This window comes from Mustelus asterias, chromosome 2, assembly GCF_964213995.1.
Source record: "Mustelus asterias chromosome 2, sMusAst1.hap1.1, whole genome shotgun sequence".
NCBI lineage: Eukaryota > Metazoa > Chordata > Chondrichthyes > Carcharhiniformes > Triakidae > Mustelus > Mustelus asterias.
The window spans coordinates 146,271,356-146,298,627 of NC_135802.1; the positions used below are offsets into that span (position 1 = coordinate 146,271,356).

General features: G+C 48.3%; 1 protein-coding gene across 5 annotated transcripts in view; it reads left to right on the forward strand.

The window, feature by feature from the left end:
* Positions 1–26,289, forward strand: part of LOC144479228 (solute carrier family 12 member 7-like) — a 265,054-nt gene extending 238,765 nt beyond the window's left edge. For 3 of the 5 annotated variants that reach the window (XM_078197896.1, XM_078197905.1, XM_078197919.1), the window contains exons 22-26: positions 949–1,056; positions 13,151–13,326; positions 15,913–15,927; positions 19,047–19,180; positions 22,209–26,289. In XM_078197896.1, the coding sequence (XP_078054022.1) occupies positions 949–1,056; positions 13,151–13,326; positions 15,913–15,927; positions 19,047–19,180; positions 22,209–22,300 (525 nt within the window). In that variant the 3' untranslated portion in view covers positions 22,301–26,289. Of the gene's footprint in view, positions 1–948; positions 1,057–13,150; positions 13,327–15,912; positions 15,928–15,986; positions 16,034–19,046; positions 19,181–22,208 lie in introns of those variants that run through there. The other 2 variants (XM_078197911.1, XM_078197927.1) reach the window with 2 other exon arrangements.
* The last annotated feature ends 983 nt before the right edge of the window (positions 26,290–27,272 follow it).

Genomic DNA, 27,272 nt, shown 5'->3' on the forward strand with positions numbered 1-27,272 from the left:
CTGCATATTGCTATTTATGTTGGGATGAATGATAGTGGGCTTTTGCTCACAACAAATGAATGCTGTATACAGATTGAAATACCATTGTTCATGGTGCTGTCTTAATTGAAGTCTACTGGCAATGTATTAAGCAGCACATGATGCATTTTGTATTGTCATTAGCCCTAAATAGCCCATGTGGAGATGCCGGCTTTGGACTGGGGTGGGCACAGTAAGAAGTCTCTCAACACCCAGGTTAAAGTCCAACAGGTTTATTCATCAGGTGAGACACTCATGATGAAGGAGCAGCGCTCCAAAAGCTCGTGATTCCAAATCAACCTGTTGGACTTTAACCTGGTGTTGTGAGACTTCTTACTAAATAGTCTGGTATTTGACTAAACAGCCTGCAGATTTGCACAGTGTGAACCTGATGTCAAAAGGCTTTCAAAATGGTCCGTTCTCCCCAGGTTGTACATTGTGATGTGAAAACTGTATCCCTGAATGTCACAGAGACACTCCTTCAGCAAAGTAAACACCAGAACTGAAGCTGCAATTCCATCTGCTGCCTTCTGTTTCTCACCTGCTATTTTTGCAATTGCCAGAAGGGCTGTTACTTTCAGAACATCATAATTTGAGATGGCTTTTTTGTTAACCCGGCACTGACTGTTCACATGCCAACCAAGAACAGGTGCACATGCTGCCCTTGGGTCTAAATGGCCATTGAGAAATATTCCCGAAGACCCGCAGTCATTCTTCCGCTTCCATTTGTGTGGGAAGCTTCTATCTTCAATAGAAGCGTTAGACGGTAAGAAATAAAGTCAAGAACTGTGTGGGAGGTATGTAACAATCAGTAGGATGCAGCCATGGAGAGGTGAATTCTGATTATGTTGGTTATACTAATTGCTCTTAGTACTGCTGACTAACTTGATTGTGGTTGCTTGCATGTGCTTATCACCCCTTACACCCCAGATTCAGAGCATTGCTGATGAGTCTCGTGGCGCTACTATAAGGAAGAATTCGGCACGCCCTTCTTTGGATTTCCAGGCCATGAATCCTGATGGTGTACCCAATGAAGAGGTAGTCTTTTTTACCCATGACTACATTTCTCCAATCATGCCAACTCCTTCAAATATTCTTCTCGATCACTTATAATATATTGGGATCTCTCTCCTTTTCCTTTTCTCACTCTTCCCTTTCCTCTCACTTGCACTTTCCTACTCTCGCGCCCTCCCTGTGCCTGACCCTGCACTTCATCTCCCCTGGCGCCCCCGCCCTTGTGCCTTTGCCTTCCTTGCACCAGCCCCTGCACTTTGTGTCTCCACACCCCCCCGCACTCATCCCAGTGCTTTGTCTCCCCTTGCACCCGCCCTTCCGTTTTACCTTCCCTCGCGCCCCCGCCCTTCCGTTTTACCTTCCCTCGCACCCTCGCCCTTGCGCCTCGTCTCCCTCGCACCCTCGCCCTTGCGCCTCGTCTCCCTCGCACCCTCGCCCTTGCGCCTCGTCTCCCTCGCACCCTCGCCCTTGCGCCTCGTCTCCCTCGCACCCTCGCCCTTGCGCCTCGTCTCCCTCGCACCCTCGCCCTTGCGCCTCGTCTCCCTCGCACCCTCGCCCTTGCGCCTCGTCTCCCTCGCACCCTCGCCCTTGCGCCTCGTCTCCCTCGCACCCTCGCCCTTGCGCCTCGTCTCCCTCGCACCCTCGCCCTTGCGCCTCGTCTCCCTCGCACCCTCGCCCTTGCGCCTCGTCTCCCTCGCACCCTCGCCCTTGCGCCTCGTCTCCCTCGCACCCTCGCCCTTGCGCCTCGTCTCCCTCGCACCCTCGCCCTTGCGCCTCGTCTCCCTCGCACCCTCGCCCTTGCGCCTCGTCTCCCTCGCACCCTCGACCTTGCGCCTCGTCTCCCTCGCACCCTCGCCCTTGCGCCTCGTCTCCCTCGCACCCTCGCCCTTGCGCCTCGTCTCCCTCGCACCCTCGCCCTTGCGCCTTGTCTCCCTCGTGCTCCCGCCCTTGCGCCTTGTCTCCCTCGCACCCTCGCCCTTGCGCCTCGTCTCCCTCATGCTCCCGCCCTTGCGCCTCATCTCCCTCGCACCCTCGCCCTTGCGCCTCGTCTCCCTCATGCTCCCGCCCTTGCGCCTCGTCACCCTCGCGCTCCCGCCCTTGCGCCTTGTCTCCCTCGCACCCTCGCCCTTGCGCCTTGTCTCCCTCGCACCCTCGCCCTTGCGCCTCGTCTCCCTCGCACCCTCGCCCTTGCGCCTCGTCTCCCTCGCACCCTCGCCCTTGCGCCTCGTCTCCCTCGCACCCTCGCCCTTGCGCCTCGTCTCCCTCGCACCCTCGCCCTTGCGCCTCGTCTCCCTCGCACCCTCGCCCTTGCGCCTCGTCTCCCTCGCACCCTCGCCCTTGCGCCTCGTCTCCCTCGCACCCTCGCCCTTGCGCCTCGTCTCCCTCGCACCCTCGCCCTTGCGCCTCGTCTCCCTCGCACCCTCGACCTTGCGCCTCGTCTCCCTCGCACCCTCGCCCTTGCGCCTCGTCTCCCTCGCACCCTCGCCCTTGCGCCTCGTCTCCCTCGCACCCTCGCCCTTGCGCCTTGTCTCCCTCGTGCTCCCGCCCTTGCGCCTTGTCTCCCTCGCACCCTCGCCCTTGCGCCTCGTCTCCCTCATGCTCCCGCCCTTGCGCCTCGTCTCCCTCGCACCCTCGCCCTTGCGCCTCGTCTCCCTCATGCTCCCGCCCTTGCGCCTCGTCACCCTCGCGCTCCCGCCCTTGCGCCTTGTCTCCCTCGCACCCTCGCCCTTGCGCCTTGTCTCCCTCGCACCCTCGCCCTTGCGCCTCGTCTCCCTCGCACCCTCGCCCTTGCGCCTCGTCTCCCTCGCACCCTCGCCCTTGCGCCTCGTCTCCCTCGCACCCTCGCCCTTGCGCCTCGTCTCCCTCGCACCCTCGCCCTTGCGCCTCGTCTCCCTCGCACCCTCGCCCTTGCGCCTCGTCTCCCTCGCACCCTCGCCCTTGCGCCTCGTCTCCCTCGCACCCTCGCCCTTGCGCCTCGTCTCCCTCGCACCCTCGCCCTTGCGCCTCGTCTCCCTCGCACCCTCGCCCTTGCGCCTCGTCTCCCTCGCACCCTCGCCCTTGCGCCTTGTCTCCCTCGCACCCTCGCCCTTGCGCCTTGTCTCCCTCGCACCCTCGCCCTTGCGCCTTGTCTCCCTCGCGCTCCCGCCCTTGCGCCTTGTCTCCCTCGCGCTCCCGCCCTTGCGCCTTGTCTCCCTCGTGCTCCCGCCCTTGCGCCTTGTCTCCCTCGTGCTCCCGCCCTTGCGCCTCGTCTCCCTCGCACCCTCGCCCTTGCGCCTTGTCTCCCTCATGCTCCCGCCCTTGCGCCTCATCTCCCTCGCACCCTCGCCCTTGCGCCTCGTCTCCCTCGCACCCTCGCCCTTGCGCCTCGTCTCCCTCGCACCCTCGCCCTTGCGCCTCGTCTCCCTCGCACCCTCGCCCTTGCGCCTCGTCTCCCTCGCACCCTCGCCCTTGCGCCTCGTCTCCCTCGCACCCTCGCCCTTGCGCCTCGTCTCCCTCGCACCCTCGCCCTTGCGCCTCGTCTCCCTCGCACCCTCGCCCTTGCGCCTCGTCTCCCTCGCACCCTCGCCCTTGCGCCTCGTCTCCCTCGCACCCTCGCCCTTGCGCCTCGTCTCCCTCGCACCCTCGCCCTTGCGCCTCGTCTCCCTCGCACCCTCGCCCTTGCGCCTCGTCTCCCTCGCACCCTCGCCCTTGCGCCTCGTCTCCCTCGCACCCTCGCCCTTGCGCCTCGTCTCCCTCGCACCCTCGCCCTTGCGCCTCGTCTCCCTCGCACCCTCGCCCTTGCGCCTCGTCTCCCTCGCACCCTCGCCCTTGCGCCTCGTCTCCCTCGCACCCTCGACCTTGCGCCTCGTCTCCCTCGCACCCTCGCCCTTGTGCCTCGTCTCCCTCGCACCCTCGCCCTTGCGCCTCGTCTCCCTCGCACCCTCGCCCTTGCGCCTCGTCTCCCTCGCACCCTCGCCCTTGCGCCTCGTCTCCCTCGCACCCTCGCCCTTGCGCCTCGTCTCCCTCGCACCCTCGCCCTTGCGCCTCGTCTCCCTCGCACCCTCGCCCTTGCGCCTCGTCTCCCTCGCACCCTCGCCCTTGCGCCTCGTCTCCCTCGCACCCTCGCCCTTGCGCCTCGTCTCCCTCGCACCCTCGCCCTTGCGCCTCGTCTCCCTCGCACCCTCGCCCTTGCGCCTCGTCTCCCTCGCACCCTCGACCTTGCGCCTCGTCTCCCTCGCACCCTCGACCTTGCGCCTCGTCTCCCTCGCACCCTCGCCCTTGCGCCTCGTCTCCCTCGCACCCTCGCCCTTGCGCCTCGTCTCCCTCGCACCCTCGCCCTTGCGCCTCGTCTCCCTCGCACCCTCGCCCTTGCGCCTCGTCTCCCTCGCACCCTCGACCTTGCGCCTCGTCTCCCTCGCACTCTCGCCCTTGCGCCTCGTCTCCCTCGCACCCTCGCCCTTGCGCCTCGTCTCCCTCGCACCCTCGCCCTTGCGCCTCGTCTCCCTCGCACCCTCGCCCTTGCGCCTCGTCTCCCTCGCACCCTCGCCCTTGCGCCTCGTCTCCCTCGCACCCTCGCCCTTGCGCCTCGTCTCCCTCGCACCCTCGCCCTTGCGCCTCGTCTCCCTCGCACCCTCGCCCTTGCGCCTCGTCTCCCTCGCACCCTCGCCCTTGCGCCTCGTCTCCCTCGCACCCTCGCCCTTGCGCCTCGTCTCCCTCGCACCCTCGCCCTTGCGCCTCGTCTCCCTCGCACCCTCGCCCTTGCGCCTCGTCTCCCTCGCACCCTCGCCCTTGCGCCTCGTCTCCCTCGCACCCTCGCCCTTGCGCCTCATCTCCCTCGCGCTCCCGCCCTTGCGCCTCGTCTCCCTCGCGCTTGCGCCTTGTCTCCCTCGCACCCTCGCCCTTGCGCCTTGTCTCCCTCATGCTCCCGCCCTTGCGCCTCATCTCCCTCGCACCCTCGCCCTTGCGCCTCGTCTCCCTCGCGCGCCCGCCCTTGCGCCTCGTCTCCCTCGCGCGCCCGCCCTTGCGCCTTGTCTCCCTCGCACCCTCGCCCTTGCGCCTTGTCTCCCTCGCGCGCCCGCCCTTGCGCCTTGTCTCCCTCGCGCTCCCGCCCTTGCGCCTTGTCTCATCTGCGCTTGTCTGTCTGTCTTTCTTTTGTTGAAGCTCTTTTCCTCTCCAAATCAGCACTTCCCAATATATCTGTCTTTTAATCGGAAGAGTGGAAACTCCCTTTCCTTGAAGTGTGAGAATGCTTTGATTATTCGGCTAAAGCGTTCGAAGAGATCAGAGAGCCAAACACAATGCATCCTTTAAATGAAGGATGAAGTGAGAGTGCTTCCTCGCTCAGTGAACCTGTTCCAGCCGCTTGTAAATTCTACCCTGCAATAATATCACCTGGGAGCCAGTTTGGGATCTCAAAGGCTGTGGATATCTAAATGATACAATCACATAACCAGAGCCCAAAACATTTAGTTGTCTGGATGTCTTGAATCTGAGCAGAATGCTGAGTGAAATGTTACCGTCCTCTGTCCCTCCCACCATCCTCTCAGTATTGAAATTGAGACTTGTTACTGTTTTTCCTTTGAATCCTCTTTCTCAGTACTTCAGCGCTTGATACCTACTGATTCATTTCCCCCAGTCTATGTTTCTCTCCTACAGTGTACAAGACTTGTAAAGACGTAAGCTTGCTATTGCCTGTATCACACTGGTTCAAGTTACCTCACCTCCCCCTCTCTGCTCTAACTCTGCTGGTGTTCCTGCAATATTGATCCTTGATCCTTAACAAAATAAGCTAATAGTTGCAAAATAACAGAACTTTGTGCGTTCTTAATTTGTTGCAGAAGGGACAGGGTGCTACTTTGCGGTGGCTTCTCTGTATCTATTCTCCTACCTGCTACCTTGTTTTTGTCAGTGTTAAGGACAGTAGTGTTAAGGACTGCAGGGGCAGTGTAGGGTGTGAAGGTTACCACAGCAAAACGGCGTGTTTGTACGATCTAATTTGACATTTTTCCTGTGTTTTTCTTCACAGAACAAATTTTGTCTGGTTATGAATGAGAGCATGAGTGTCCTGGGTTCAAAGGAAAATAAATTGTAATTTTGACCTTTTTGTTAATAACATTAGGAATCAATTGTCATTTGATCAAAGTATAGCAACAGTGGAAACTTTAATGAACAACTAGCACAATAGTTAGTCTCCTGTTTTAGTGATTAGAGATCGGGCAAACTGGTTGTGTATTCTGTGGCATTTCGAAGAATGAGCGGTGATCTCATTGAAACTTACAGGGTAGCTGTAGATGGTTCCTCTGGCTGATGAGTCTGGAACCAGAGGAAACAGCCTCCGAATAAGGGACAGACCCTTTTAGGACTGAGACAAGAAGGAATTTCTTCATTCGGAGTGCGGTGAATCTTTGGAATTCTCTACCCGGAGGGCTGTGGAAAGTCAGTCTTTGAGCCTGTTCAAGACAGAAATTGATAGATTTCTGGATATTAATGACATTGAGGCGTATGGGGATGGCGCGGGAAAAAGTTAGAGCCAGATCTGAATGAGTGGCAGAGCAGACTCTGAACAGCTGAGTGCCCATTCCAATGTTCCTGTGGAGAACATTCGATCTTGGTGGGTGTTGTACCAGCAGCAGCCACTATCTCTCTAGTGGCATTGCCATTCAATAGAGCTACTGGCCTCTGCTTGGCTAGCAACTCTCTCTGGGTGGGATTTCCTAGGGAAGGCCCACCTCTGTCCAGTTAAATGTCTGATTGGCACTTTGATTTTATTCATTTGTGGACATGGGCATCCATGGTTGGCCAGCATTTGTTGCCCGTTCCTGATTGCCCCCTCGAAGATGGTGGTGAGCTGCCTTCTTGAGCGATTGATTCAACTGAGCGGCTTGTTAGGCCATTTCAGAGGGAAGTTGAGAGACAATCACATTGCAGTGGCTCTGGTGTCACAAGTGGGCCAGACCAGGTTAAGGATGGCAGATTTCCTTCTCTAAACGATGTTTCAGCAGGCGCTCCTGAAAAGAGGCAACATGAGGCACTTCCCTGCTCTTCAGGTGGTGGGTGAGACCCTTGTTGCCTCCATTAAATACCACCCCATGAGCTCAAATCTCATCACACCAAGATGGGCAATGGAATTCAGTCAGTCTGGTACAGCACCAATGGAAAATTACCTGGAAAGATGTGTTGTGCCAATTTGATGTTACTCAGGCCAGACTCGCCTCCAGCCGGTCTAGCCAAGGCACAATAGATCAAATGGCAGCCTTCTGTGCTGTAATACTTCTATGATCTGTGACTCCAGTCCTCGAATCTTAATGACTTCAGGGAAATTAACCTTGCATGGTGTCACAAGAGCAAATAAAGAAAAACATTCTTGCTCCTTCTGTGCATCACTTGGTGCCATGAATCCTGCCTTTGCCGATTGAATATGTACTGTGTTCTTCACCCAGTCCGTCACTGGTGTGATTTCAAATCAAGCCATCTTCTCCCATAATAAAAGCAAATTGCTGCGGATGCTGGAATCTGAAACAAAAACGGAAAATGCTGGAAAATCTCAGCAGGTCTGACAGCATCTGTGAGGAGAGAGAATAGAGCCAACGTTTTGAGTCAGAATGATCCTTCGTCAGAGCTCAAACAGAGGGTCATCTAGATTCGAAACGTTGGCTCTATTTTCTCTTCACAGATGCTGTCAGACCTGCTGAGATTTTCCAGCATTTTCTGTTTTTGTTTCACCGCCCTTAAAGATGTGTTTCTCTTGGTGCATGGCACTCCATTGCGCAACCCGATCGAAGCAGGCAAACTTATACATTTGGGATCACGTGTCGTAGTCAGATAGCTGAAGACCGTACAGAATCCAGGAGGTCGAGGTAAGGATTGTTGCCACAATCGGTGAGAATGAGGGACGTTTCGGTGGACCGAGATTGGGTTATTTTGGCCAACTCGACCAGCGGTGAGAGGTACGGGGTGAAGATAATTCAAGGCAAGCCCGGCTGATTGAGGTGGAGTTCTGCACCCAACACCAGCATCGTGAATCTTTCGGGATATCAGCCCAAGTTCAAGAATACAAATAGAAGTGAATGTCTGGATTGTTAGAGCTAAATCTACACCTTGTTCCTTTACCCTCCATTATGATGAAACAGGCTCCCTGGGAGGTGATGGAATTGTTGATTTGTTCAAATACAAAGTAGTTTCAGAAAATAACATTTGGGATACAATGTGAGTCATTTTTTTTAAAAATGTGATGTGTGGTAACTGTTGCTTGCTTGGGGAGGAACAGCTAATGTTAAGCCAATGGTTCCCAAAGATCTCCACAACATGTGTTTTTTTTCTTAATAAAAGCACATTACTGCGGATGCTGGAATCTGAAACCAAAAGCGGAAATGCTGGAAAATCTCAGCAGGTCTGGCAGCATCTGTAAGGAGTGAAAAGAGCTGACGTTTTGAGTCCAGATGGCCCTTTATCAAAGCTGAAATGCATAGAAAGTGAGAGATATTTATACTGTAGGGTGAGGGGATGAAAGATGAGTCATAGCCACAAAAACAAGGGGAAAGGCTAAGAGGTGCTAATGGCAGTCCATAGAGAGAATAGAGGTGTGAATGGCCAAATGGCAGAGAAGCTGAAATCAGAGGAGAAGATGTGATAGATGAGATAGATAAAATTGAGAAAAAGGGGAAGAAAAGGTAAGGAAATGGGAATAAAATAAGAGGCAAGAGTGTGGGGGGAAGAAAAATAAAGGCAATAAAGAATTAAAAGGTAGAGAACAGTTAAAAGTTAAATAAAATGAAGACAAAGGGGTTGAGGTGGTGTAGAGCTAATCATCTGAAGTTGTTGAATTCGATGTTGAGCCTGGAAGGCTGTAACCGGAAGATGAGATGCGGTTCCTCCAGTTTGCGTTGAGCTTCACTGGAACATTGCAGCAGGCCTAGGACAAAAAAACACGGTTTTTCTTACCTCGTGTTTGGCTTAATTGTTAACTGATTTTTAGAGATTGATTAGTCAACAAACTTGGTTATCGCTGCATCGAGTGAAGATGGTGGTAGCAGAACTCGATGGAGCTTAGAAAGTACCAGATGATGAAAGACCTGGGGCGGAACTTTCCTAACTAGCCCATGGTGGGTTTGGTGGCTGGCGGGATTGGTGAATCTGGCCAGAGCTAAAAAGTCAGAAACCTGCCGGTGATCACATTGCAATTCTCCCAGTGGTGAGTTAACGGTGGGTCACTCTTCCTGCTGGCTGGTGCCATGAATGCCATTTTCGTTCATTTGCATCTCATGAATGCTCGTTAAAGCAGCTGCAAAACAGCTGCATGCCAGTGTCCCATCAGGCCACTCAATCTTGGGTCACGCCAACGGGAATTTACCTCAGCGATTGTTAAAGAGTGGCATGCACAAGGTCGTTCCTCAGCTCATGAGAGACTTTGATGTGAGTGCGACAACTTTCCGCCATAGTGCTGCATGGCTCCTAATGTGCTATACACCACTCTGCCAGGCCAGACTGGTTCCTGCCCTCCATCTCCATGCCATGCTGGTCTTCCTGGGCAGCACCGTGCTGCTGGACCCATGGACCCTGCTGTGTCATCGAGTCAGATCAGTACTGCGCTGGGGATTGGGGAGTACAGGGGTCTCTTTGCCCTTGGTGCTACACACCAGTATTTATCTGGACAGGACCACTGTAGGAGTCGTGCAGCCACCACAACAAACATCCACAGTTCAACGGGGTGTGGAGTGCGAGGTGAGGCCAGAAGGGGGTGAGGGGAATGTGGCCTCATGAAGACAAGGAGAAGACAATGAAGAAGGAGGAGGCATATGCATAGGCAGCTGGGATCAAATGGATCCTTTGAAGAGTATAGAGGGTGTAGGAGTAGAGTTAAGAGAGAAACCAGGAGGGCAAAAAGGGGACATGACATTGCTTTGGCAGATAAGGCAAAGGAGAATCCAAAGAGCTTCTACGAATGCATAAAGGGTAAAAGAGTAACTAGGGAGAGAGTAGGACCTCTTAAGAATCAACAGGGTCATCTATGTGCAGATCCACAAGAGATGGGTGAGATCCTTAATGAATATTTCTCATCAGTATTCACTGTTGAGAAAAGCATGGATGTTAGGGAACTTGGGGAAATAAACAGTGATGTCTTGAGGAGTGTACATGTTACAGAGAAGGTGGTGCTGGAAGTCTTAAAGCGCATCAAGGTAGATAAATCCCTGGGACCTGATGAAGTGTATCCCAGGACACTGGAGGAAATTGTGGGTCTCCCAGCAGAGATATTTGAAACATTGATAGTCACAGGTGAGGTGCCTGAAGATTGGAGAGTGGCAAATGTTGTGCCTTTGTTTAAGAAGGGCTGCAGGGAAAAGTCTGGGAACTACAGGCTGGTGAGTCTCACATCTGTAGTGGGTAGGTTGTTGGAAGGTATTTTGAGAGACAGAATCTACAGGCATTTAGAGATGCAAGGACTGATTAGGGACAGTCAGAATGTCTTTGAGAGTGGAAAATCATGTCTCGTGAATTTGATTGAGTTCTTTGAAGAGGTAACCAAGAAGGTAGATGAGGGCAGTGCAGTTGATGTTGTCTACATGGACTTTAGCAAGGCCTGACAAGGTACCACATGGTAGGTTGTTGTTGCATAAAGTTAAATCTCTTGGGATGCAGGGTGAGGTAGCCAAATGGATACAAAATTGGCTTGATGACGGAAGCCAGGGACTGATTGTAGAGGGTTGTTTTTCAAACTGGAGGCCAGAGGTGTGCCTCGGATCGGTGCTGGGTCCACTGTTATTTGTCATTTATATTAATGATTTGGATGAGAATTTAGTAGGCATGGTTAGTAAGTTTGCAGATGACACCAAGATTAGTGGCATAGTGGACAGTGAAGAAGGTTATCTAGGATTGCAAGGGGGTCTCGATCAATTGGGCTAGTGGGCTGACGAATGGCAGATGGAGTTTAATTTAGATAAATGCGAGGTGATGCATTTTGGTTGATCGAACCAGGGCAGGACTTATTCAGTTAATGGTAGGGCGTTGGGAAGTGTTATAGAACAAAGAGATCTAGGGGTATAGGTTCATAGCTCCTTGAAAGTGGAGTCACAGGTGGACAAAGTGGTGAAGAAGGCATTCCGCATGCTTGGTTTCATTGGTCAGAACATTGAATACAGGAGTTGGGATGTCTTGCTGAAGTTGTGTAAGACATTGGTATGGTCATCCTGTTATAGAAAGGATATTATTAAACTAGAAAGAGTGCAGAAAAGATTTACTAGGATGCTACGGGCACTTGATGGTTTGAGTTATAAGAAGAGGGTGGATAGACTGGGACTTTTTTCTCTGGAGCATAGAAGTCTGAGGGGTGATCTTATAGAGGTCTATAAAATAATGAGGGGCATAGATTAGCTAGATAGTCAATATCTTTTCCCAAAGGTAGGGGAGTCTAAAACTAGAGGGCATAGGTTTAAGTTGAGAGGGGAGAAATACAAAAGGGTCCAGAGGGGCAATTTTTTCACACAGAGGGTGGTGAGTGTCTGGAACAAGCTGCCAGAGGTAGTCGTAGAGGCGGGTACAATTTGTCTTTTAAAAAGCGTTTATATAGTTACATGAGGAAGATGTGTATAGAGGGATAAGGGCCAAATGCAGGCAATTAGGATTAGTTTAGGGGTTTAAAAAAAAGGGTGACATTGGACAAGTTGGGCTGAAGGGCCTGTTTCCAGGCTATAAATCTCTAAGGGAGGCAACGTAGAAGGAGGGGTGTGAAGTGCGAGGGCTCATGATGGCAGCCAGAGGGACAGGGAGGTGGATGAAGATGATGAACAATAGAAGACCGAGGAGAGGGAAGCCGGATTCCGACAAGGCTGCATGAAAAGTTCACAGGCAAGGGGATCAAATGGATACTCCATCACTCACTGGATGTGGATACACAACGTTTCCAGATGCAGTAAGGCCCAAGTGGGGCATGGGTGCTTCACAGGTGATGGGCTCGGTTGGGAGAGGTGGGGGGGGGGGTTGGATTCTTGAGGATGCCGGCCTTTTCCCTCTAGGTTGATGACATCCTGCACTGTCTGGGGAAGACAGTTAGTCTGGAGAGAGTGATATGACTGTGCTGGACTAGTGTTTAAATCTGGTGCTGAGATCTTTGAACCTTGGGGTTTGGACGGGTGGACAATTCAGCCGCCAGCTCACCAGGACAGTCAGAGAGGAACTGGTCGGCGGGACGTGTGTTACAGGGATTGTACTTAGCCTGAAAATGGGAGAATTATACCTCTTGTTCCTGCTTTGTCCATTGTTCCTGCGCAGCAGTGAGTCTCGGATAGTGAGAAGCTGCGTTCCTGTCTGTCTCCTAAAGTCTCATTCTTTCGCTTTTACCCTTTTTTTGATTGATTGAACTTCATGATCTGTGTTTGATTCCTACACCATTTCACACAAAAGATGAGGGCCCAGAAACATGCCTCGAATAGGTTGATGCCATTTATGGCTCAGGTAGTGGGGCACTAATGAGGTCAGGAGTTTGACCATGGCAAATGAAGAAACTAATTGAATGAATCTGGTGATTGTGGACTAGCATCAGATAAAGATGATGACTTTTCTCCATATAAGAACTCAACTTGTTCAGTGAGGCCATTTAAAGAAGGGAACTTGGCTGTCTCTCCCTGATCTTTTTTTTAATTAATTCGTGGAACTTGGGCGTTGCTGGCTGGCAAGCAGTTATTGCCTGTCTCTCATTGCCCGAGGACAGTTGAGACTCGACCACATTGCTGTGGCTCTGGAGTCACATGTAGGATGGCAGACTTCCTTCCCTAAAGGGCATTAGTGAACCAGATGGATTTTTCCGACAATGGCTTCATGGTCATCAGTCAATTCTTAATTCCAGATTTTTAAAAATTGAATTCAAATTCCACCATCTGCCGGGATTCGAACCCGGGTCCCCAGAACATTCGCTGAGTTTCTGGATTAATAGTCTAGTGATAATATTGCTAGGCCACTACCTCCCCACTACATGTGACTCCAGTGGTTGATTTTTTTAAATGCCTGCCAGGGCAGATAGGAACAGTAATCGTGGTCTTGGCCCAGAATCAACTGAGCGAGCAGTTTTACTTTCTTCACTTGGTTCCGTGTGGCTGGGGAGTTGTGCCGATTTGGTGACTGTTGTCTCCTGCTGACTCCACCGTAGGCCCAGCTGATCCACGACCGGAACGCTGCAGCTCACTCCTCTGCCACCGACAAGCTTTCAGCAGTTCCCGAAGGAGTGCACATGACCTGGACCAAAGAGAAAATCAGCGCGGAAAAGAACAGAAACAAAGAATCGTTATCGCCTGAAGGTGTGAGGGATATTTTTAACATGAAACCGTAAGTTGATTTCAGTTTTATTTTTAAATGAGCCTGCCCCATGTTCAGCCTCAGCTTTTCTGTGAAGTGTGTTCTGTTAATGTGTGAGCCGAAACGTGTATTTCAATTCCCTGTACAATCCTGAGGTCTGCTCAAGTCGGTTCACAAATGTTCCAAATCTTTTGACTGAGAAGGCACCAGAAAACCAAACTCCTTTGTTAACCCCCAGTGGCTGACGCACGTTTAAGCTGACTGATTTTGATTTGATTTATTACTGTTACATGTATTAGCATACAGTGAAAAGTATTGTTTCTTGCACGTAAACAGACAAAGCATACCGTTCATAGAGAAGGAAAGGAGAGGGTGCAGAATGCGTTGTTACAGCCATAGCTAGGGTGTAGAGAAAGATCAACTTAATGCGAGGTAGGTCCATTCAGAAGTCTGATGGCAGCAGGGAAGAAGCTGTTCTTGAGTCAGTTGGTACATGACCTCAGACTTTTTCCCAACGGAAGAAGGTGGAAGAGAGAATCTCCAGGGTGCGTGGGGTCCTTAATTATGCTGGCTGCTTTTCCGAGGCAGCGAGAAGTGTAGACCGAGTCAATGGATGGGAGGCTGGTTTAAATAACAGGTCTCCTTTTGTGTCTCTTCTAACTGGACAGGGTGGCACAATGGCACAGTGGTTAGCATTGCTGCCTCACAGTGCCAGGGACCTGGGTTCAATTCCGACTTCGGGTCACTGTCTGTGAGGAGGTTGCATGTTCTCCCCGTGTCTGCATGGGTTTCCTCCAGGTGCTTCGCTTTCCTCCCACAGTCCAAAGATGTGCGGGTTAGACTGATTGGCCATGGTAAATTGCCCCTTAGCGACCCAAGATGTGTAGGTTAGGGGAATTAGCGAGGTAGATGCATGAGGTTGCAGGGATAGGGCGGGGAGTGGGCCTTGGTATGAATTTCCTGTGCCTAGCTTAGTGGTTATGGTTCTAGGCTAGTAATCCAGGTTGGGTCACCAAGACCATGTTTACTGCCCTGAGGACATAAAGAATTGACCACATAGTATGGGATTGGATTCACAGGTAGGCCCAGAGTAGATAGATAAACTTTACTGTACTAAGAAGAGATTCAACTAACACCAGAATGTTGTGAATTCAGAAAAGCTTTGAAATGGTTATTCTAGCAAATCCTTGAAGACCATTCTAATTGCAATTATTAGTCACTGAGCACAAAACATATTTGAGTTCAGGCAACAGCATAGATTATTTAAGATGGGAGTGGCTGTTGTTCTTTGACAAATTAGAGACATCAACAAGACAGAACAAGAGATCTTAGCAGTAGATAAGAGTTGGGGATGTGTAGAGTTTCCTTTGTCTGATCAGGTTCGTTAGCACACGCAACAATCCCTTACTAGGTGTCCTATAAGAGATGGATGTAAAGCTTTGCCATCATGAGGTGAGATTCAACTTGAGAGGGGAGAAAGCAAGTGGCAATGTTTGGACTCAATATTAACGAAAGGGGTTGTGTAAGAGTTGGCAGTTTACAACCAGCAGGTAACTTGCCCACTCAAAGGTTGTCTGTTAGCAGCAATAACCTGGTGAAAGCCTGATTTTTTTTTTCATGGGCGTCGCTGGCTGGCCAGCATTTATTGCCCATCCCTAGTTGCCCGAGGGCAGTTGAGAGTCAACCACATTGCTGTGGCTCTGGAGTCACATGTAGGCCAGACCAGGTAAGGACGGAAGATTTCCTTCCCTAAAGGATGTTGGTGAACCGGATGGGTTTTTCTGACGATCGACAAGGGTCATATGGTCATCAGTAGATTGTTAATTCCGGATTTATTTTTTATTGAATTCAAATTCCACCTACCGTGGTGGGATTTGAACCCGGGTCCCCAGAACATTAACTGAGTTTCTGGATTAATAGTCTTGTGATAATACACTAGGCCATCACCTCCCCTCATAACCATACCAACTGGCTGTATTAAAAGATTGTGATGCATTTAGCATTGACCAGAGGAGATTGGCAGCTGATCTGGAGACAGATGACCTCCTTCTGGTGAGTCTTAATGCTTTCCTTTTATGGAACCACGAGGAAAAGAAGTGCTCTTTCCATGTTGCACAAGGAAAGTCATGGTCTCCCTCGCTGCCCAAGACACTCAACCCACCTTTTCGCTTCTGCCCATGAGATCCTCTCCAAACTCTATCCATGCTAGTTGCCTAGAGACCAGTGGATCACCACCGATGCTTACCTGATCTTTACCTGCTTTTGGCCCATTCCAGGAGTAGGAGTGGACCAATGGTATTTAACTGGTTGTTAAGATTACCGTGCCAATGTAGCGCCTGTGTAGTTTCCCACCCTGGGTTAAAATCTGCCTCTTGGGGAAAACCATGTTGGTGTTTTCTGATTTGTCACATCACTGTCAATCAAGGATACTTGCAAATGTCAACCATGCCAGAAAACAATTTGAACTGTTTGATGTATTGTTGAGTTGGTGTATTGCATTATGACATCCTGTAATCTTTTAGGTATTTCATTGACTTTTTGTGAAAATAGGAATAAAGAGCTTCAGTTTTTGAACTATGCAGTAACTGTCATTTTTCTTTCCTTCTCTTGTTCCAGAGAATGGGGAAATCTGTAAGTCGCATTTTGATTTCAATTTAATCTGTGCTCCTTATGTGTGTTTGTGTTTGTAGATAGTCCTTAACAGCACATGATGTTTTCTCCAAAAGCTTCAGTAGCGGCAGACTGGAGGAAGTTTGCTCTATATTCAAATTATTCTCGAGAGTAAGGGTTCATTTTGTTTGCACTAATTCAGTTTGGGCACTTGCTATGCCAAGATTGTTTTGTCTGCTTATTAGTGAATCATTTACATGTTCAAATTGGATGTTAATGTGGTGTCCAGTGCAGCTCCATACAGTTCTGTATATTTTAATTTACCTTCCTAGTTTCCTGGACTATGAAGGGTGGCATAGTGGTTAGCACTGCTGCCTCACAGTGCCAGGGACGCAGGTTCCCGACTTGGGTCGCGGACTGTGCAGACTTTGCACGTTCTCCCCATGTCTGCGTGGGTTTCCTCCGGTTGCTCCAGTTTCTTCCAACAGTCCAAATGACGTGCTGGTTAGATGCGTTGGCCATGCTAAATTCTCCCTCAGTGTACCCGAACAGGCGCCAGTGGCAATGAGGGGATTTTCACAGTAACTTCATTACATTGTTAGTGTAAGCCGACTTGTGACACTAATAAATAAGCTTTAAACTTTAAAAAAGATCTTTGAAATGTTTTTCCTATCTGGGCAGTGACTAGGAGAGTGTATTTTGTCCTTTGGTTGACATTGGAAACTGGTCGCACCAGTGGAGACCTGTGCTCCCAAGTTCACCTCCCATCTATCACTTTCCATTAACGTAAGCTCACGGTATCGGAACCTGCACCAAGTCCTGTTCGCTGATCAGCCCTATGCTCGCTGATCTACCTTGGCTTCTAGTCCAGTAAATGCCTTAAATTTTAACGTTCTCAATCTATTCTAGCCTTCCTTGACTGTATATCCACCATCTGTAACCCTCTACGATTTCTGCATTCTTGCAACTCTGGACTCTTGTGTATTCCGGTTTTCTTTGCACCCCCGTTGATAGCGATGCCTTCAGCTATCCAGATCCTAGCTCCGGAATTTCCTCCCTAAACCACTCTGCCTCTCTCTGCCTCCTTCTTTGAGATGATCCTTAAAATAAATCCCTATATTATGACCAAGCTTATGATTCCCTATCCTGATATCTCCTTGTCTGGCTCAGTATAAAATGTCCGATAATGCACTTGTGGATGCTCCTTGGGATATTTTGCCGTGTTAGAGGGTACTTTGAATTAATGGCTGGTTCAAATCTCATTCACCAGAATTAATTAGGTGAAACCTGTAATAAGTCCTTGGAGGCAGAAGTCCCTTCACCAAAATCCCTTTATTTACGGGTCTGACAACAGCATACAGAGTGCTTTCAGTTAACAGTCTACACTAGGAGTTCCAGAGGAACTGACACTCCTGGTTAAATACAAAACAAGATTGGCCCATCAATTTAGGCCTCTTGATCAGGGAGTTACTATTCTAACAGGCCAACCTCAATTGCCTGATTAAAGTCGTTACAAAACCTATAACGCAAACTGATATTTGGAGAGTTTACCCCAACTCAAATGACTAATTTCCTTCTGAGTCATTTTTCCAACCTCTTCAAACCTCACCACCAATGAGGGTGAATTGACTCAGCCAAAAAGGAAGACCATCTCCGATGTAACTACTCAAACCCGTGTTCACATTAATTCAAAAATGATGGCAATATTCCTAACACTACCATTGACTTGAGTACTGAGTCGTGCTAGGATGTAGAAGGAGCAATGCTTTGACCCATCATCATGAATTAACAGAGAAACTTTCTTCATCTCATATCTATGCAAACACACATCAAGTAGCAAAATGGGTGGATTGAAGTTGAGGAATTGGATTGGATTTTCAGTTCATACTTCTCTTCCTTAATTCTCCCCCTAGTAATACCCTGGGTGAGAAGGGCTACAGTTGACTGTCAACCACCATCTGAAATGGTCTAGCAAGCTGCTCAGTTTGCTTAGCAACATACTTCACAATATGTTTGTAGGTGAAGCCATCGGGTGGACTCCCTTTTAAATAAGACTGCTTTATCATTCGCTGACTGAAAACACATTGAAGAGATTATCGAATCCCTATGGTGTAGAAGGAGGTCATTCAGCCCATCGATCCTGCACAACTCTCGGGCAACGATCCCACCCAGACCCTATCCCCAAAACTCCACGTATTTACCCTGCTAATCCCCCTAACCTAAACATCTTGGGACACCAAGGGGCAATTCAGCATGGCCAATCCACCTAACCTGCACATTTTTGGAGCATGGGAGGAAACCCACGTAGACAAGGGGAGAAAACTCCACACAGTCACCCAAGGCTGGAGTTGTACCCGGGTCCCTGGCGCTGTGAGGCAACGGTGCTAACCACTGTGCCACCGTGACGCCCTAGGTTTTTTTTTAAGAATCTGTCCCTGCTACTAAGCAGCATTGCCACTCAGTCCAGAGTTAGATGCAGGGCGCCATAAGTTTTAGTACATTGATCCTTGGCAGAAATGAACACATCACCAAACAGAGATTTTAATACATAACATTTAAATATAATAGACTATTGGTTTGGACAATCAATGAAGCTTTTGGGTTGGATCGGCTGAAAAGGACTGAAAGATAATGACCTTGCATGTACTTGTTGGATTTATAAGCATGACACTGATCGTGAAGATCTTGCACATCGTATGAATGCTTTCTGCCGTTGCAATTGGCCATACAGTAGGAAATGTTTAATCTCACCTGGCTATGCGTTAGAGGGGTGGTGATGATGCTGCTATGTCGGAGTACCTGGGCAATCTCGCCTTCCGAAAACACCTGTAATGTGCCTACTCCCAAAAATTAGCCAAGTGCATTTCCAGTGAATTTGGATGCAGGGAGCAAGGTGGAATTTGACGAGCTGTTTGCTCAAGTTCTTTTCCTTAAAATGTCACTAAGGTAGCCCATGTTAAATTCAATCAGCTTTTCTAAATGTATTCCTTGTTCTGTGTGTGCCAAGAGAGTAATTAACCATAGTGCCTTTCCACCTTAACATGGTTAAGGCAGGAGGTTATGTGAATGATAAGCTCATTCTACTCCATTCCTGATCACTTGACCCAAGGTACACATCTATCAATCTTCCCCCCTCTCAGGAATCAGTCCAATGTTCGGCGGATGCATACTGCGGTGAGACTCAATGAAGTTGTTGTCAACAAGTCCCAGGATGCCAGACTTGTGTTACTGAACATGCCAGGTCCCCCCAAGAACAGACAAGGTGACGAAAACTGTATCCTTTCAATGGCAGCTGCTACAGATAGTGCACTATGATGAAGAACAGGTTTGGAAAGATGACATTTTATTTGTAATCTGATTGCAGGTTTGTTTGAAAAAGCTGCATCAAACTGTGCATCATTGTCTTTGATTATGTAATGAGTATTTCATTCCTGAACAATTTTTAACCTCTCTCTCTCCTTATGTTTCTCTCCTTGACTTTTCAGCCACTTTTTGAACACTGCTGATCAAACATACCCTCCAGAGCTTATTTTCTCAACCTCCAAACCTTTCACTAATCCCCCTCAAGCCTGCCCCCTCCGCTCTCACCGCTAATGAGTGCGAGGAGCTCATGTTCAACCTTCTCACTTGAGTTAGAGAGCATGGGCGGCACAGTGGTTAGCACCGCTGTCTCACAGTGACAGGGACCTGGGTTTGATTCCTGGTTTGGGTCACTGTCTGTGCGGAGTCTGCACATTCTCCCCGTATCTGCCTGGCTTTCCTCGGAGTGCTCCAGTTCCCTCCCATAGTCCGAAAGATGTGCTGGTTAGGTGCATTGGCCATGCTAAATTTTCCCTCAGTGTAAACAAACAGGTGCTGGAGTGTGGAAACTAGGGGATTTACACAGTAACTTCATAGCAGTGTTAATGTAAGCCTACTTGTGACACTAATAAATAAACTTTAAAACTTTAAACTTAATCCTGCTTCAGCTGTTTGGTCCCCACGTTTTTCCATCAAACAAATCTCCCACCAGTGCCACCTACCCAGGCTCTGCACCCTTGCTGCTTTCTTCCTTCTCATTGTCCCCATCCTCTTCCTACCCAAGTGACCCATCCCTTGTCTAGTCTAATGCAACTGTTGATCACTCGACTTCCCTTCCTGACCTCCTTGATATCCACATTTTAATGGTTACCTCTCCTCCTCATTTCAGCCTTTCAAAATGGCTGCCACGTTTTGAAGTCGATAGCTTGCTAGATTTTTGGCAAGAATATTTGCTTTTTGATATTGTTCCACCAGCCACTGGCAAGTTGGATGTAGCCATTATTCATGGTCACGTTGCCACTCAGATCCTTGAGGAGTTCTGCTTTCTGAGGTGGCGAGCTGTGAAGGGGTGGCCTGGCTTTATAAAGGAAACATTGAATTTCTTAATTTCCTCTAACTTCCGAGCACGGACTTTGTGACTCAGCAGCTCAGACTTGAGAATTTCCCTTGTGTCTGTTCAAAGGAGCCAAGCGGCTCACCACAAGGAAAGGGAAGTGCTGCCAAAGATCTGGGTGTAAAATAACAATCCTCCTCATGATTCCTCTGAAGGGAGTATTGTGTGCTTTTGCTAAACCTGACCAGCTGTAATCCTTCATCCTTCTGTGTGGAGTTTGCACGTTCTCCCCGCGTTTGCGTGGCTTTCCTCCGGGTGCTCTGGTTGCCTCCCACAGACCAAAGATGTGCAGGTTAGGTGGATAGGCCATGCTAAATTGCTCCTTAGTATCCAAAGATGTGTAGGCGTGGTAAATGAAAGGGGTTACGGGGATAGGGTGGAGGTGGTGGGCCTGGGTGGAATGTTCTTTTATGGGCACCACAGTGGTTAGCACTGCTGCCTCACAGCATCGGGGATCCTTTGTCCAATTCCACCCTCAGATGACTGTCTGTGTGGAGCTTGCAAGTTCACCCCGTGTCTGCGTGGGTTTTCCTCCGGGTGCTCCAGTTTCCTCCCACAGTCCAAAGATGTGCGGGTTAGGTTGATTGGCCATGATAAATTGCCCTTTAGTGTCAGGGGCATTAGGAGGGTAAAAATGTGGGGTTATGGGAATAAGGCCTGGGTGGGATTGTTGTTGGTGCAGGCTTGATGGGCCAAATGGCCTCCTCCTGCACTGTAGGGATTCTGTGATCTCTCAGGAGCTAGTATCAATGCTCAGTTATGTCTTCAGAGAATTTGAACTGCATTTATAGTGTAGAGCTGCTTTCAAATGCTTGAGCGTTTATATTTGTTGGCACTTGACTTGATAGCCTTTTTAGTAATTCCAATGGTTTGAGTTTATGCAAATTAGTTGCTGGTGGACATGCTACCTGGGATGGTATGTGTTATAAAAGCACTTTTATATTTAAATACATGAACCCCTTGAAGGGCCCTGAAACAAAGCAACCCTGATCTCTGCAGGTTGTTTGAACCCGATTTGTTTAATTATGCTGGCCTTGCACATCAAAATCAGTGAAAGATAAGCAAGGATTGGTGCCAGGAAAATGTGATTGTTGGAATCTGTTGGAAGCTGCCAGATTTATATTGGAGAACACTATGAAATGCAGGGAGGACTGCATGTCTGAATTCTCAACTTCAAAGTGTCTATGGAATATTACTAAACCCTGCAAGACAGTTTATTCAAATCTCTCTCCTTGTGTCTCTAATCCCTCTCTGCCCCAACCTCCTAGAATCATAGAATCCATAGAGTGCAGAAGAGGCCATTCACCCCATCGCGTGTGTTCCGACTCTCTGACAGAGTATCTTACCCAGCCCCTCTTCCCTGCCCTATCCCTGTAATTGCCGGTTCAATTGTTAGGTTTAAGTCTGAGATAGACACATTTTTATAGAGCAGGGGTATCAAGGGATATGAGCCTACATGGAGTTAGGCCACAGGCAGCCATGATCTTATTGAATGGCAGAGCGGGCTTGAGGGGCTAAATAACCTACTCCTGTTCCTATGTTCCTAGCCCCACACACCTTACCATGGCTAATCCATCAAACCGTGGGACATTCGAGGGGTAATTTAGCATGGCCAATCCATAGTCCAAAGATGTGCAGGTTAGAATGAAGGAAATCTGAGCACCTGGAGGAAAGCCAGGGGGAGAACGTGCAAACTCCACATAGATAGTTACCCAAGGTCGGAGTTGAGCCTGGATCCCTGAAGCTGGGAGGCAGCAGCGCTAACCACTGCGTGACCCTCCCTCTTGATCAGATCTTTGCCTTCTATTGTACCCTTTCCAATTGCAGTCTCCCTCAGCGCTTCACCTAGTTTTAGAGGATGATACACCCTTGACTTAAAGCTTGACAGACATGGAGTTCCTGGAGGTGCTGACCGAGGGCTTAAATAGAGTGTTGATGGTGCGAGGTGGCGGCAGTGAAGTGATCACCATTTATTCATAAGACCACTCCGCTGGCCAGCTTCGGAGCATCTGTACCGAATGGGATGCCAACAACTTTCACTGGTGACGTTTGGCTTTTGTGTGACTGGAGGGAGGGGGGGGGGGGGGGGTTTGAAATGTTTTGCTTTTGTGTGTCATTTGCTGCTGGGATCTTTTGATTGTGATGGAGGAGAGGAGCATCCTGAGGGTGAACAGACTTCCACTGGACATTCTGGACCATGAGGGACCGGAGACATCGCTGCACAATTCTTGGTGGAAACAAAACCATAGACGCTTGATTCAGGCGATCATCTTTATGTTCTCTCGCTCGCTCTCTATCTCTCACAACAGTTGTGTGCAAATTGTGTAATCTAAATGTGTACCACTATCGATAGCACTGGTGTATTCTTAAACGCTGAGTGATTGTACACCTCCTCAGAAACAGTTGGATCAAAGCCAAGGAATATCAGCACCGTTTGGGGGGGGGGTGGAGGGAGAAACGAGAATGCATCCTGCAAAAAGTGTTTGTTTTCGCTGTATAAATAAATGTAAAATTCCTATGTTTTTTTTTTCTGGTCAACCTTAGTTTTGCCAGGTCGAAACTTTGCGAGTCGTCTTGCTCCAGGCACTTGCCAGGACAGGCCACTGGGTGGCCCTCCTGCTCTGTTCATCCCCATGCAGGGAGCAGTCTGTCAGATTTTCGGCAAGTCCGCCTTGTCGGCACTTGCGGGCATTTGCCGAGACCTTGAGTCTCATCACTTTTACTTCAGAAAAAAAGCTATTCGCTCAGTTTAAGCATTTGTTTCACTTCTTGCAGGAAAATAGGCTTGAATGACAGCCTTATTTCTATAAATACGCAGTATATTGCAGATCAAATGAGTTTTGATGCTAGGAATGTATTAAATGTAAGAATATTTTGTCACATACTTTTCTAAAAGTGGAAAAAAAGCAGCATTAAGGATAACAAAGTATGAATTTTTACACTTTATCGATGTAGGAATCCTCTTTCTTAAAATAAGAAACTGTAGTCCTGATTAAATGACCATAAGAATCTAAATAATGTGTATTTACCTAATTATTTTTATTGATCTAGAATAGGGACAGGTTAAGTGTATCTTCAGTTTTTGTTTTCTACACACTGTATGAACGTTACCCCCTCCCCCCCCAGGATTTTTATTTTTCTCTTTGTGCAAATAGAACTGGGTAGATTTCATTGCAGAGTTCGTCTGAGGAACTGGGTATCAAGGCTGCACACTTTGCAAGGCCCTCTGTCCATTCACATTGAAGAACATCGGAACACAAGAAATAGAAGCAGGGGTAGGCCACCAGGCCTTTGAAGCCTGCCCCGCCATTCAACGCAATCACGGTTGATCTATGCTGGCCTCTTTTCTGCACCATTTCCCCATAGCCCACTGTTCCTCAATGTCTCAAATATTTACCACCTCCACTTTGTGGAGGCGAATGAACAAATACTTCCTGAAATCTCTCTTCTGCACATCAATTCTTGGCACGTGCACTTTTGTGTTTTCTGTGCACAGGCGTTCTTATTCAAGTGACCTACCCCAATCATTTTTTTTTAACAGAAATTCACAGCTGAAGAGACATGTTTTCCTTCTGAGTTCTTTGCCCAGTTTGAATCCATTTGTGTTGTTCACTAAACGTGCTTGTTCCTAGCATATTATAGGCTGACAACGTGTGCCTAGCAGACAAGTTGTCTGCCTATAATTGTGGATTGTATAAAGTGTTTTAAAACATCCAAGATTTTTCTAAAACCTCCAGTTCATATCAAGATGCCCCCATCTTTTTATTTGAACACCTGCTCTCTGCACAGGCCTGGCTGTAGTTGTGGGCCTCGTTCTCATGGTCAGTCCAGGTCTGGCTACCCCTGTGAACCTAGCTTCCTTATCACAGAGTCCACCTTTATTATTCACACTTTAGATAAGCTAATTCTCAGTCACTCAAATCTCTTATGTAACCCGCCCTCCATGTTGTTTTGAATTCTTCCATGTGTCTGTCGACAGAGGTTGGTCCAATTTCTAGTTGGTGGTGGGGTCCTTCCTCTTTGCATATCTGACACTGCGTTCAGTCAGCGCTATCTATTCAAACATAGGAACCTTGCATCTCCCCTGCATTAGTCTGGGTGTAAATGTGAATGGGTAGCTAAACTTTCTCAGCTATCCTGAGCTGAGAATTCCCAAGATTCTATGCAGTTGACTTTAAATCTTTACGTTCTAAGTAAAGATAATTTCATTTTGTTATTGGGTTATTTTGATTAATTAGAAGAAAACCAAATGCAGCATTTCTTGTTTTCCAATTTAAGTGTGATGGTTTGTCTGTTGGGAAATTTAGACCCGCCCACACACAGTGTGACTGAAGTAATGTCAACTCAAATCTTCACAGTCCAAAGATTGCCTGTGCTAAAATTTCTCAAGTAGTTCATAGCTCCTGGTGAAAGAAGCACCATTTTTACAGAACGCCACACTGCACAATGATTGAACTGTCCCCATGGTTGTGCTGCACACAGTTTTGCCTTTTAAGAGTATGGGCTCCAGAATTGGCAATTCTTGGAAAACCTTGTCACCCAACATTTTATTCTAAATGTGTTGAATTTATGTTTGCACTGTGCAGTAGTTGGTTCTGTGTTATTCTGCACCCCCACCACCCCTACGCTGGTGGCACAATGGTTAGCACTGCTGCCTCACAGCTCCAGGGACCTGGATCCGATTCCCGGCTTGGGTCACTGTGTGGAGTTTGCACATTCTCCCCATGTCTGTGTGGATTTTCTCCGGGTGCTCCAGTTTCCTCCCACAGTCCAAAGATGTGCCGGTTAGGTTGATTGGCCATGCTAAATTGCCCCTTAGTACCCATGGATGCGTAGGTTAGAGGGATTAGCGGGGTAAATAAGTGGAGTTATGGGGATAGAGCCTGGGTGGGATTGTTGTCGGTGCAGACTCGATGGACCAAATGGCCTCCTTCTGCACTGTATGATTTCTAATGGTAAAGCAGTTAGAATAGGATGATTTGGCCGACTGCTTTACAAGGAGGAACTCCCATTATTTAGGGTGCAGCTAATGGAATTTTTCCAGCAAAACAGCACCTTTTTTCCCCCAATGAGACCTACTCCGTAGCTCCTAGGTTTGCCTTGTACATGGGAACATACACACACACACACACACACACACTGATGGAGAGAGATATCAAGGCACCAACTGATACAGAAGCTTCTTGCCACTTTTATTTTACATCACAAGCTAGGGCAGCAAGTAGAACTGAGTTAACGCTAACTAGCAGCATCTGGGAGAAAGGTGCCCAGTGGTTGGCACTCGGCAATCCTCATGTGGCATCTCAAAAGAAGAAGAAAAAGTCGGTTGGCAGAAGTAGGATCTGCTGTGCACCAAGTATGGTTATCATGTGATCTCCGATTGAAGCTACATATCTGAGGCACCTTTTAATTATAACCCGCAGAGATCACTGGAGCTTAAGACAAAAATTTACACAGGCCCTTTCCCAAAAGCGATGCCAGGACAAATGATGCACTGAATATACATGGTGAAGTTGGCCTTTTATTTCAAGTAAATATAAAAGTAGTTTCATTTTTTAAAATGACCAGCATTCATATATTAGCTGCACTTTTTGACGAGTAATTTAAACTAGTTGTAATGATTTTTCAGGCCAGTTTCGGTAGGGTAACTTATTTGGGCTATGTTTTATTTTTGGAGGGGTGGTGGGATGAGAGGAAGTGGGTTTTAAAAAAAACTGGTGTAAATGTAACTAAAACTTAACAGATGTTACAATTGTATAACTAACACATGTATTTAACAAGTTGATATTGTGAAATTAAATTTCCAACCTTTCTAAAGACTAAGTACTGTTCTTGAGCAATGAGTAAAACGCAATGCATAATGTATCTTGTTGAAGCTATTTGCACTGTTGTATTATTGTGTGCAGCTGGGAGCAAAGTGGTTATGGTTTGCAATATAAAAATGTAATGGGTGACATTTTGATTATCTTTCTCAGCGACTGGGATTAATTCATTGCAAATTTTGGATCAGTGAAAGTTTTGAAGAACTTTTTGTTTTGTCTTCCTCACTTGATGTTCGATTGAAGAATTAGCACAAATGCTAAATCCACACATTTTGTACATAATTACCACTTTAACTTTTCAGTCAACAAAGTGTTTGTGGTCAGTCCATTTACTTTCTGCATTTTATTCCAATGCTGTAGATTTTAATATGGAGCTGTCTTGAAGTTAAAGGCTTTATTCCTTTTTGAAGAAAGTTCTCAAGAAAGAAAACCCTTATTTTCAGAAACTCAGAAAATGCAGTTCATGTAGCTTTAAAAGTTAAGCCAAGCCTTGTATTTTTTTGCTCATCCTGACATTGTGTTGCACACTTAGATCACAGAATTGTTATGGTGCAGAAGGAGGCCATTTGGCCCATCATGTCTGTACCTGCGCTCCAAACAGGCATTATGGCTTGGTTCCATTCCCCTGCCTTTTCCCCATACCCCAGCACATTGTTTCTATTCAAGTAATCATCCTGAATGCCTCGATTGAACCTGCATCCACCACACTTCCAGGCAGTGCATTCCAGACCCAAACTAAAGTGAAAATGTTTTTTCTCGTATCACGTTTGCTTCTTTTGCAAATTGCAAATCTGTGCCCTCTCGTTCTTGATCTTTTTAAGAGGGGAGACAGTTTCTCTCTATCTGTTCTGTCCTGCCCTCTCATGATTTTGAGCATCTCTATCCAATCTCCCCTTAGCCGCCTTTCCGAGGAGAACAGTCCCAACCCCTCCAATCTATTTCCATAACTGAAGTTTCTCATCCCCAGAACCATTCTTGTAAACCTCTTGTGCACTCTCTCCAATGTGTTCACATTCTTCCTATAGCGTGGCACCCAGAACTGTAAACCATATTCCAGCTGAGGTCTATTGAGCATTGTATAAGTTCAGCATCTGTACTCTATGCTGCTTTAATAAAATCCAAGATAATAT